At 44.3% G+C, this 12040-nt stretch overlaps 1 protein-coding gene across 1 annotated transcript in view; it reads left to right on the top strand.

Moving 5' to 3' along the window:
* Window positions 1–11416, top strand: part of CFAP53 (cilia and flagella associated protein 53) — a 31247-nt gene extending 19831 nt beyond the window's left edge. The window contains exons 6-8 of the mRNA XM_061607421.1: window positions 2169–2385; window positions 3645–3747; window positions 10981–11416. Of these exons, the coding sequence (XP_061463405.1) occupies window positions 2169–2385; window positions 3645–3747; window positions 10981–11203 (543 nt within the window). The 3' untranslated portion in view covers window positions 11204–11416. The remainder of the gene's footprint in view (window positions 1–2168; window positions 2386–3644; window positions 3748–10980) is intronic.
* Window positions 11417–12040: the final 624 nt, after the last annotated feature.

Below are 12040 nucleotides of genomic sequence, written 5' to 3'. Positions count from 1 at the left end.
AATGTGCCCAATGCAAACTTGTGGGTAAGATGTGTAACGGTGGGCAAGCTGTCTTCTGATGGCTTCTTTTCCATGGCTGACCTTGTCACTTATAGGAGCCCCCAATAAGCTTCCAAGGAAGCCCTGGGCTCATGAGCAAAATGAGTAAATTTCATTTGCTTATTTGAGGAATCATCAAGGTGGAGGGGAACCTTCAGCCTTCAGGCCTAATCTCACCTGCCGTGCCTCTCTATCCAGCCTTCCAGGCCTGACCCAGTGACCCCTGCCTACCTACCAATTGTCCCATGTCATTTTATGGAGATCAGAGATAAGCCTTTAAAGGGCAGGCAGAGGGATCTCTCATCTCCAATCTTAGCTTTAAGCACCACAAAGATAAGCCCTCTGCCTGTTCTTTAAGATTAGAAGTCAGCATTTCCACCCACTCGGAGCTGGAGTGGGGGTGGGGAAAAATGCTGCCTTTTACTCTTATCACTGATTTTATTGCTGTGGTGCTTAGTGTGAAGATGAGAAGATAAAATCCCTCTACCTGCTTCTTCTTTGTCATTGTCGTCTTATTGTTGAATATATCTATCCCTCCCTGGCGTGGAGAGGCCTGGAAATGCTGAGTGTGTGTGTATGCGCGCACGTCTGGTGGATGAGTGTGTGACTGCATAGCACGCATACGTGCAAGAGAAAGGGAGAGAGTGTCGTGTGCCTGCACGTCTGGTGCATGTATGGTTGTGACAACTGGTGGGGGATAGAGGTACGTTCTGACCATGTGGTTCTTAATTTGCCCCAACAGGCGAGAGGGTGGTGACCTCACAAGATCTGAAAGGCTATAATCGATCACAAGCAAGGCATGAGGGCAACAGCCCTCCCTTACACATTTGCTGTTCAGAGGTTTACTGCCTTTGTACTTGGAGGTCACTTATAGCTATATGATGAGTAGCCATTGATAGCAGTATCCTAAGTTAATTTGTCTTATTTTCTCCTAAAGCCATCTAAGCTAGTGGCCATCACATCCTGTGGCAGTAACTTCCAAAAGGTAGTTTATGCATTGTATGAAGAAGTAATTTCTACCCTGAATTTACTGCCAGTCAGCTTCCTGGGTCACCCTGAGATCTGGTAATAGGAGAACAGCCCAAAGATTTCTTTTTCTACTTTCTTCACACCATGCATATTGTACAATCCTCTGTCGCGCCCCCATGATCATGGCCAGGAGCAGGGGAGGGTTTGAAGCATCTGCAATTTCAGCAGTATGTACCAGCACACTGCTCTTTCATAACAGACCAGTTTATTTTAACTACAGTTTAGTATCATGTACAAACCAGGTCACCGTTTGATAAAGGATGGTCTACAAATTTTGTAAGTAAGTAAATAAAAATTATGTGGCAGCCAAACACCATCTATGAGGCTGACTGGCTGGCTGAGGGCACTGTTAGATTAGCTCCTGAAGATGTGAGATCAGGCAGCCGTAAGAGGATGTTCTTCAATTTGGGAATGACCACAGCTCAGTGGCAGAGCATTTGCTTTGTGTGCAGAAGGTCCCAGGTTCAATCTACAGCATCTTTAGGTACGGCTGGGAGAGACCCCTGCCTGAAACCCTGGAGAGCCACTGCCAGTTAGTGTAGACAATACCGGCCAATGGTATGACTCGGTATAAGGCAGCTTCCTGTATTCCTAACTGTTTTGCTTTTTTTCTCTGCCCTTTTTTCCAATCGCTCAGAAGCACCATCCCTGCCAGTGTCATCCTAATTTTGACTTCAGAATTTCGAACAAATAAAACCAGAACTATCACTAGAAGCTAAAATGATGAAACTGAGGTTATCATACTTTGGACACATCATGAGAAGACATGATTCACTAGAAAAGACAATAATGCTAGGAAAAACAAAAGGGAGTAGAAAAAGAGGAAGGCCAAACAAGAGATGGATTGATTCCATAAAGGAAGCCACAGACCTGAACTTACGAGATCTGGACAGGGTGGTTCACGACAGATGCTCTTGGAGGTCGCTGATTCATAGGGTTGCCATAAGTCGAAATCGACTTGAAGGCACATAACAACAACAACAAGGGTTACCAATGGCCATATTATCAACAGTTCATAAAACGGAAGTTCTGCTGTGAAATTGCCTCCCCTTTTCCTTTCTTTCTTTGCAACTTGTTCTTTATCTCTCTCTCTCTTGCAGAAAGAGCTCTTGAAAGAGCAGCAGATGTATAAAGCCTACCTGGCTCAGCGGATGGAGGAGGAGAAACGCCAGGAAAAAGAGCTGGACAAACTGCGGGAAGAAGAGACAGCCAGGATGTGGGCAAAGAGGGCCGCCAAGGAGAAGACCATGAAGGAGGCCAGAGACAGCTTACTCAGAGAGGTCATGGATACGAGGCGGCTTCAGCTGGAAGAGAAACGTAAGAGACTGCAGGGGACATATTATCTTGTGGGCGGGTCTGCTTTACCTCTGCCTTGCATGATCTGGAACAGGAGAGCCAGTAGAGGCAGAACGCTAAGCACCGCTCTGTGCAGGCTGAGCTTTAGGAAACAAGGTTGAAATTCTGCACCTGAGTTCTGCAGACTGCATAAAACATGCAGATTAACAACACGTGCCTAACTGGTTCTGCTTCTGCAAGTCATGTACAAGGAACTGTGCAATGTTGCTGAAACCCCACCCCAGACAAGGCAAAAGCCTCGTCAGCTTTCCCTCCATCCCTGCTCTGGCCAAATATGTCACCACATATTCATTGTTCATATGTTTTGATGCTTATATTTTGCAATCAGAAGGGCTAGATAACAGAAATATCCGCCTGCTGGGAGGAAGGGCAGGATATAAATCAAATAATGATAATAAAAAAAATGAAAGCTGAGATTCTCAGGTGTTGAACTGTATGTCCACTGTGATCTAGACTTGTATGGTGCCTTATCCTGATACACACAGTCTGACCCATAAATAGGATTGCCTCCCACCCCAATATTTTGTCTCCATACTAGTTAACATGCATGTAATAAGCTCCATGTTACAATATAAAAAAGCAGCTGGAAAGAAGATGGCTTTGTGGACGGATGGCTTTGTGATGTGCTTTAAATCAACTTTTAACTGGCTGCGTATCCGCTTCTGGGCCCAATTTAAGGTGCTGGATTTAGCCTACAAAGCCTTATACAGCAATACCTGACTGACTGTCTCTCCCAGCAAGAACTTACCTGGCTGTTACAAGCATCATCTGAGGTCCTTCTCCGTGTGGCCCCCTCCGAGAGAGGCTTGGAGGATGGCAGTAGGAGAGAGAGCCTTGTCAGTTGTGGCCCTTCACCTGTGGAACGGTCTCCCAATTGAGGCCCACCGAGCACCAGTACTGACATCCTTTTGGCCGATGTTAAGACTTTCCTCTTCACCTGGTCACTGGATGGAATCTGATCCAGGGGAATCAAAGGTTTATATTAGTGCACTCTGGGTTGCTGATAAGCACACTCACCCCTTCCCTGTGAAAGCTGGTGTTTTATGTGTTGTGTACTGATTTGATTGTTTACATTTTGATGGTTCTTTTTAATAATTTTCCCATTTTATTGTATAGAGACTGTCCTGTGTTAGGCAACTAACAAATATAGTATTAATGAACTCATTAATAAACAACAACATTGGTCAATTACATGTTCCATTTTTTTTTTAACCTCCCAGTGCAGAGAAATGCCCAAGAGCAAGAGGCACTGATTCAGGACAGGGAATTGTTAAATGCAGCCATTCTAGAATACAACCGTCTAGAAGAGGAGAGATATGCAAGGTAATTGCTCTTGATCCTATCAGCAGGGCTGATTATATTCTGTGGTTTTTACAAAAGCTAAAAAACTATGCCAAGGGCACCCAGATTGTTTGCAGAGAGGACCTGAGCTCTGTAACCTACACAGGCAAAGCAAATATTACACATTTTCATATTTCTTTTCTGGAGATATTGAGACCTGACTAGCAGTAGTTAAGGAGAGAGAAAGCAAGCTGCCATTTGATATGAAAAGTCCTGCATTCAAATGCTCCCCAGAGTCTTGCTGTATTTCAGCCTCTGCTTTCCATCTGTAAAACTGGGAATAAAGTCCTTCCACGCAATGATATTCATAAGAACATACATGTGAGAAAAAGCTCCTTTCACATTCAAAATTGGCACATGTGTTAATAATAACATCATAGAAGAAAGGATGATACTCAACTGCACGCTTGTTGCTTAGAGTCCTAAAAAAGTTTAATTTTTCCAATAGGAATAACAAATAATCACATGCAGCGCAATCCTGTACATTTTTATTAAACATTTTTTTCCAAACTCAGTACTATGGGTTGAATCCAGCTAAGCTGTGCTCAGAGTAGACTCACTGAAATCAAGGAAGTTGGTCATATCCATTGATTTCAGTGGGTTTACTCTGAGTATGACTCGGTTAGATTCAACCCTACATAAGAGAGTACGACAACAATAGTGACTAAAGAGGAGGGGGAAGAGGAAGGGATAGCCATGAACAGGATAGTAAAGCAAGGTGTGACACTTGGAGGAAAATAATGTATTCATCAAGGGGTGAAATGGAACCCTCTGCATCAACAAGGATGGGGAACCTGTAGCCCTCCAGCCACAGTTGTTGGATTCCAGCTCCCATCAGTCCCAGCCAGCCTAGCCAATGGCCAGAGATGGTATCATCCATTAACATCTGGAGAGCCACAGGTTCCCCACCCATGATGGACATGCTTATTTAGAGGTCAGCAGGGAGTGTTCTGCTCGCTCCTGCTGATCTTGGACCAGGCCTCCCCGCCGGCCTGCACAGAACAGGATGTGGAAGAATGGCCTGCAGAAAGTAAGGGGAGATGCCAAGAGAGTAATATTCAGTAGTCAGCAGCTGAAACATACTGTTATGAGCATGGGGGGTTGAAATGGATTATTTCTATGGGTCACCTTTCCAGCCCGATTTGGAATCCTGTACCTTGGAATGAGGAACTGGCTCTGCTGGCCCATGAGTCCTTTGTTTTGATAATAAGAGTGGCCAGGTAGTTAATGGACCTATTTAGTTGCCCCGGCAACTGGTGAAATGGGCCAGGAAGATCCTTTTGTTATTGAAACTCTTCAGGAGAGCATTCCCCCCCCCCCCGGAGCTGAGGAGAGTTTTGTGCTGGTAGTTTTTGGAGAATGGCTGGGGCTCCAGGAAGGCAGAGAGGCTGGCTCTCTACATCATGGATATAGGATGCCCCTGCACCCAGATGGAAAAGCTGGATATTGGACTGCTGATGCCTTGAACCCCTCCATTCTTGAGCTCAGGTTGGAATTTGTGTAAATAAATAAACCATATTTCATAAAGACACTGCAGTCTCCACTGACCTTCTTCCCAAAGGAAACCAAACCCTGGATGGGCGCAGGGACCCCCGAAATCTCACCGCTTGGAGATTGGGGGAGGCGCGCAACAATACTTAGTCCCTGAACCTGGATGTACAGTAGGTGTTTGAGAAATAAGAGAGAATGAGTGCACAGCCAGTGCTCATACCTCAGCCTTGCCCCTGTGGGAGGAGCATGAGATTGCAGTGACCGTGATTAGGGATGGGTGAAAATTCAGCTGAATTTGGATTTAGCACTGGATTTTTCAATGGTCTGCATATTTTCCATCTTTGTGGAACAATCCTGTTTGCTCCAAACTTCAGCAGCTTTCCCCCAACACCAGTTTTTTCTCTTTGAATATTCTCACCAGCTTATTGTTCTTTTATTGATTTTACTCACAGCACAGCAGTATAGCTCTCTGTCTCTGTCACCCACCCTCCACTTGAATAATCCAAGCTCCAAGAGGGGGAAAGCAAGCCAAGACTATAATAGCGGAGAGGACGTGAAGCCACATTCCTTTCAAAATACTGATAATACCTTTCAAAATATTGACAATACCTTTCAAAATATCAGTATTAATATTGACATTTTTGGGAGGGGAAAAATTGGACTGGTGAAAGCAGCGGATAGCAGACAAAGAACGAACTCAAACTGATACAGCCTGTTTGGTCAAAAGAATGCTTTTGAAGTGGCCCGGCCAACAGATCCATTCCTAACTGTGATCATATGTATTCTGTCCTCCTTGGGAGCTGCGGTAGTAGACCGTGTGTTCTGCTCCATGCATTCAGGCTGTGATTGTGCAAGGCAAAAGTGCTCATGAGCATTTGAGCAGCAGTGGAAAAGGTTGGGGTAAAATGCCAGGCGTTTGCTAACAGAGAGCTTACCTGTGTGGGGAGAACAGAGTATTTCAGCAAATACAGTTCAGGCAAGAGATCATGTTCACATGGTGAAAGTGGTATGGGGAAGACATGGGAGACAGTCACAGCACTTAGACTTTGGAGTATGGTTGCTCCCTTCCCTTGCTTACCTGTCTGGCATGCTGTGTCCAGGCATTTCCATTGTAGGAATGGAGTGGAGATTGCTGTTGGGTTTTGTATCTGGAGTTGTAAGGCAAGGTACCTATATCTTACCCCTTACATACCAAGTCGATCACTGCGATCAGGAGGTCCGTTTTGCACAACATAGAAAGCGGACCTTTAGCATTGTGGCACCTACCCTTTGAAATTCCCTCCCTTTAAATATGAGACAGGCACCATCTCTGTTATCCTTTTGGTGCCTACTGAAGACCTTCCTCTTTCAACAAGCATTTTCAGTAGAGACCTTATCCCAGTCTGCATCTGTGTTGGAATTACTTTATTAGGTGTTTTTAAAGCTGTTGTTTTTTAAAAAGGGATGTTTTTAAAGATACTTCATTTTAATATGTTTTAAAAGATGCTTTGTTTTAATATGTTTTTAAAGATTTTTTGTTTTAATATGTTGTAAAGTCTTTTGTTTTTAAGATGCCTTAGAGTGGTTTTTAGTGTTTTTGTTTGCCGCCCTGGGCTCCTTCTGGGAGGAAGGGCAGGATATAAATTTAATAAATAAATAAAGTATTATAGGTAGAGAAGCATGACCGTTACACTCAGGTTCCCTTGCATGTTCTGGAGACAGGCTGTTTGTGCCTTCACCAGAATGCCATCCTGAGCGCTCTACGAATGTACCAGAGAAATCTAGTCCCATGTTGCATGCATCTCAACTGAGTAATATGGGTGTGCTGTGATTGGGTGCTGATTGACACCATATCTACACTCTGTCTTGGTGATAGGAGTGGGCCAGATGTTGTTGCAGATATGGCTCTTTAAAAACCCTTCATTACTACCTTTCATTGGACTCCGTGTGTGTCTGTGTGTGGGCGATTACTTGTGCTGAGTCTGGGCTGGTGTAGAGCTGCACGGTTGACAGGGTGTGGTATTGGTTACTCCGTAAGTGTGCCCCCACATCTTCTCCCTGCCTCTGCCCCATTTTATCAGTTCCATCAGCACAGCACCAGTGAAAAGTTCTGCTGGCACACCTAAGAATTGTGCTGGCAAATCTGTCATGGTGGCAGCATGGCCTATTTGGTGTTGACCCAGCATAGCAGGGCTTCCATCATATCCAGCTGCCCTTCAGCTGACATACAAGAAAAAGAAAGACATAAGAACATAAGAACATAAGAAGAGCCTGCTGGATCAGGCCAGTGGCCCATCTAGTCCAGCATCCTGTTCTCACAGTGGCCAACCAGGTGCCTGGGGGAAGCCCGCAAGTAGGACCCGAGTGCAAGAACACTCTCCCCTCCTGAGGCTTCCAGCAACTGGTTTTCAGAAGCATGCTGCCTCTGACTAGGGTGGCAGAGCAGAGCACAGCCATCATGGCTAGTAGCCATTGATAGCCCTGTCCTCCATGAATTTGTCTAATCTTCTTTTAAAGCCATCCAAGCTAGTGGCCATTACTGCATCTTGTGGGAGCAAATTCCATAGTTTAACTATGCGCTGAGTAAAGAAGTACTTCCTTTTGTCTGTCCTGAATCTTCCAACATTCAGCTTCTTTGAATGTCCACGAGTTCTAGTATTATGAGAGAGGGAGAAGAACTTTTCTCTATCCACTTTCTCAATGCCATGCATAATTTTATACACTTCTATCATGTCTCCTCTGACCCGCCTTTTCTCTAAACTAAAAAGCCCCAAATGCTGCAACCTTTCCTCGTAAGGGAGTCGCTCCATCCCCTTGATCATTCTGGTTGCCCTCTTCTGAACCTTTTCCAACTCTATAATATCCTTTTTGAGATGAGGCGACCAGAACTGTACACAGTATTCCAAATGCGGCCGCACCATAGATTTATACAACGGCATTATGATATCGGCTGTTTTATTTTCAATACCTTTCCTAATTATCGCTAGCATGGAATTTGCCTTTTTCACAGCTGCCGCACACTGGGTCGATATTTTCATCGTGCTGTCCACTACAACCCCGAGGTCTCTCTCCTGGTCGGTCACCGCCAGTTCAGACCCCATGAGCGTATATGTGAAATTAAGATTTTTTGCTCCAATATGCATAATTTTACACTTGTTTATATTGAATTGCATTTGCCATTTTTCCGCCCATTCACTCAGTGAATTTACCAATACTCAAGACTTACTCAAGACTTTACCAATACTGTTAGAATAGGAGGTACAGTGTTGTTAAGAACAGAAGAAGAGCCTCTGGTGGATCAGATCCTGAGTCTGTGTCGGGTCCAATATCCAGTTTTCCACAACAACCAAGCAGAGGCTTTTGGTATGCCCACCTGCCACAATGCAGCCCTCCCTTGCTTTTGCTTCCCAACCACTGACGTTCAGTGGCATGCTGCTTCTCTTCTGAATCTGGAGCTTCTTCACATAGTGCATACTATGGAATTCGCTCCCAGAAGAGGCAGTGATGGCCACCAAGTTGGATGGCTTTAATAAAGGATGAGTCAAATTCATGGAGCATAAGGCTATCAATGGTTATGCTCTCCCTCCACAGTTGGAGGCAGCATGCTTCCAAATACCAGATGCTGGAAACTGCAGGAGGGGAGAGTGCTTTTGCACCCATGTCCTGCTTGCATGCTTCCCAGGCATCTGGGAGGCCACTGTGAGAACAAGATGTTGGACTAGTTGGGCCTTTGGCCTGATCCAGCAGGTCCTTCTTGTGTTCTTCCATATAGCTGTTGTAGCTAGTAGTTCTTGATACACTCTGTCCTCCTCCATGAATTGAATTTCTTGAGTTGATTTCACGTACAACAACCACGGTTACAGAGAACAATGAGATACATAAGAGTGGCGGGATCAAAATACTAATGTTCCCTCCTCGGAGTCTCATGTTACACAGACATGGTCTGAAGGTAGGTGCTGCTGCAGCCATGCTTAAGCCACGTCGGTCTGAGTCTGATCAGTGCCTGGATGAGAGAATGCCTGAGAACCGTATGTTTGCCACCTTGAGCTCCATGTTGGAAGAAAGGGGGGATATAAGTGTTATGAAGGACTTCCACACTTGAGTGCAATCAGTTTCTCTGTGTTTTAGAGATCTGCTCCTCAGGCTAGTGTTAATAATGCTGTATGTGAGGTTCACCTGTCTAGTGTTGTTCCAAGTTCTGTCATTGCAGTTTGACACTGCAAAGCAAGCCGACCCTTCAGAGACATTTGCATGGGGTTTGGCTGATTTAAGCAGATATGGCACATCTGCCCAGTTGCTCTTGTCATCTTCAGAGTGGCTACTTAATAGAGTTGTCATCAGCTTGTGACCTACCTAGCCGTTGCTTGCTATCTTTATTATAAAAGAGGCAGACTGTGAAATTGATATATGTGGTTGGATGGGATTTTTTGGCCCATTAAAAAAAAAACCTCTCTTCATTGTAGCAGTAGCTCTATTTCATAAGATATCTCCTGGGAGCTTTGCTGGTGTTTGCAGCTTCTAGTTGTGTCTTTAAATTAAAGGTTATCTACTCACTTGTGAGTAAATTTGTTTATTTTCATTTTCATTTCAGTTTTCAACAAGAGAACAAGCTTGCAAACCCATTAATGGAAAGCACATCTGCCAGCCCTTCCAAGCTGTAGTCTCTAAGCCAGGGGTTCCTAAATTGTGGTCTGTGGCCACATGACTGTAGAAATACTATTACAAACTGTACAGCATCTAACACAGCGCATTATAATTGCTACAACAGATGGAAAAATCATTAAGTGGTCTGCCATTTTCAAGTAATTGGGGGGGGGAGTTTGGGAACCACTGGTCTAAGCAATTTCACTTACAGTTTTTAAAGAAAGGGATTTCTTTAGCTCTTTCTTCAACCACAGGAGTAAATCTGACTGGACCATTTGTTTGTTAGGAAGGGTCATAGCTCACAGTGCTGGAACCTTCCTAGTTGTTCTGTTGACAACTTGGTCAGCTGGATCACTTCCAAATAATTCCTCTGCTGCTCTTTGTAGTCTGGTCTCTAAAGAGCAGAATGGGAAGTTGCCAAGTAAAAAAAAAAAGCTCATGGAGAAGAGGCGCAGTGATGCAGACACAGCCTATGACACAGTGTTGCATCAGGGCAGCCAATTAGGAATAGGCCATTAGCTCTCGTTCCCATATAAGTGCTAGTGCAGTAGCAGCCCTGCCCTGTTGCCACATGTCTGCCATTGCATCTCTGTTCCAGCATCTTTCAACGCTATCATTTCATCATATTGTGGGACATTTAAAGGGAGTCAGGATCTGGTTGGCAATGCTGTGTCAGGGGCACTGTGGCTAATGAAAATAGTGGACAGTTTGCAAACCCACCGGCCCAGTGTGGGGACCCCGGGGCTGGTGATGGGCCCTACAGGCACTCTGGTTCCCTGGTAGCTGCCTAAAGATGTCAAGTTCTGATGCTGGCCCTGAATGTATGTATTTATTACATTTATATCTCACCTTTCCCACCTGCTCAGACTGCATGGCAGACTTCTTGACAACCTCATGCACGCCACTTTGAGAGAGCTCAAGCCTGGCATACATGTATGGGGTTACCAGGAAGTCTCCCATGCAGGCTTTGACCAGACCCAGAATAGCATAGTTTGAGCTGAGTCATGTACCTTCAGACCATGCCCTGGAAGCGAATGTATTAAAGCAGTGGGTTTTGTTGTTGATGATGATATACATTGCTTTTTATGATGTGGTCTGCAGGCGCATACGGCAGGCCAAGGAATATCGGGAAGAACTCCATGCTCAGATGGATTATGTCAAGCAAGCCCGTGATTTTGAGAAGGATGAGGAGCGCCGTGAATATGCAGTGGCCCTGGAAGCAGAAAGACTTTACCAGCAAAAGATAGCAGATGTCCTTTCAAGACCTTACATGAGACTGAAAGATCTCCATCCTTTACGAAGGCAACTTGCCAGCAGTTCTTAACCAATTTCCTTAAAACATTTACAGAGATGTATATTTATAATTCACTGCATTTTAAACTGCCAAGTGCAGCTAAACCATATTCTACCTGTGTACTTTGACTGATAGGAAAGAAGCCTTCCTTAAAAGGCCACATGTTTTCTAATAGTTGTGTGGGTTTTTTTCTGGTCAAGAAGAACCTTCTTTTTTAAAAAAAAAAACCCTCTTTTTTTTAAATGCTGTTAAAGTTTTACATTTCAAATAAAGAATATTGCATGGTGAAATTGAACAAAATCTTAAGAAAAAACTTCAGAAGTACAGTGTAAAACAATGCCTATACAGGGCTTTTCCAAGTTCTTTATATATATATATTTAAAGCCATTTAGTACACTTTTTAAAAAAAAAAGGCAACCCAAAACTCAGCGTTTATTCAGTTGTACCCTCACGTTACCAGAATTGGTGAGCTCATCCTGTCTCATCACGGAAGGGCTACCAGCAATCATATGCATGAATTGCTAGCATGTTTCTTTGCAAGGTTGCAACTGTTACAGCCAGATCCACAGAAATTAAGTAGGTGAAGCTTTGGATAAAGCTTTGCATACTTAGTTTCTGTATGTCCAACTGTCATTAAAGGTACCCAAGCAGGAGCAATAAAAACAAGAGCTCCTTCTGGAGGAAGGGCGGGATATACATTTAACAAATGAAATAATAAAAATAGAAGTGACAACCTTAATCTGGACACAGCTGCCTGGCCCAGTTACCCCAAATTTCTAGCAGCTTCTGCAAAAGGAACAGTAGGCCAGTAAACAAGGTTATCCAGGTGTATTCATCCCATCTTGGGGGGGGAAAATCTGCCTTGAA

The sequence above is a fragment of the Rhineura floridana genome, chromosome 1 (genome assembly GCF_030035675.1).
Source record: "Rhineura floridana isolate rRhiFlo1 chromosome 1, rRhiFlo1.hap2, whole genome shotgun sequence".
Classification (NCBI taxonomy): Eukaryota; Metazoa; Chordata; class Lepidosauria; order Squamata; family Rhineuridae; genus Rhineura; species Rhineura floridana.
This window is presented reverse-complemented; position numbering and strand designations above follow the sequence as displayed.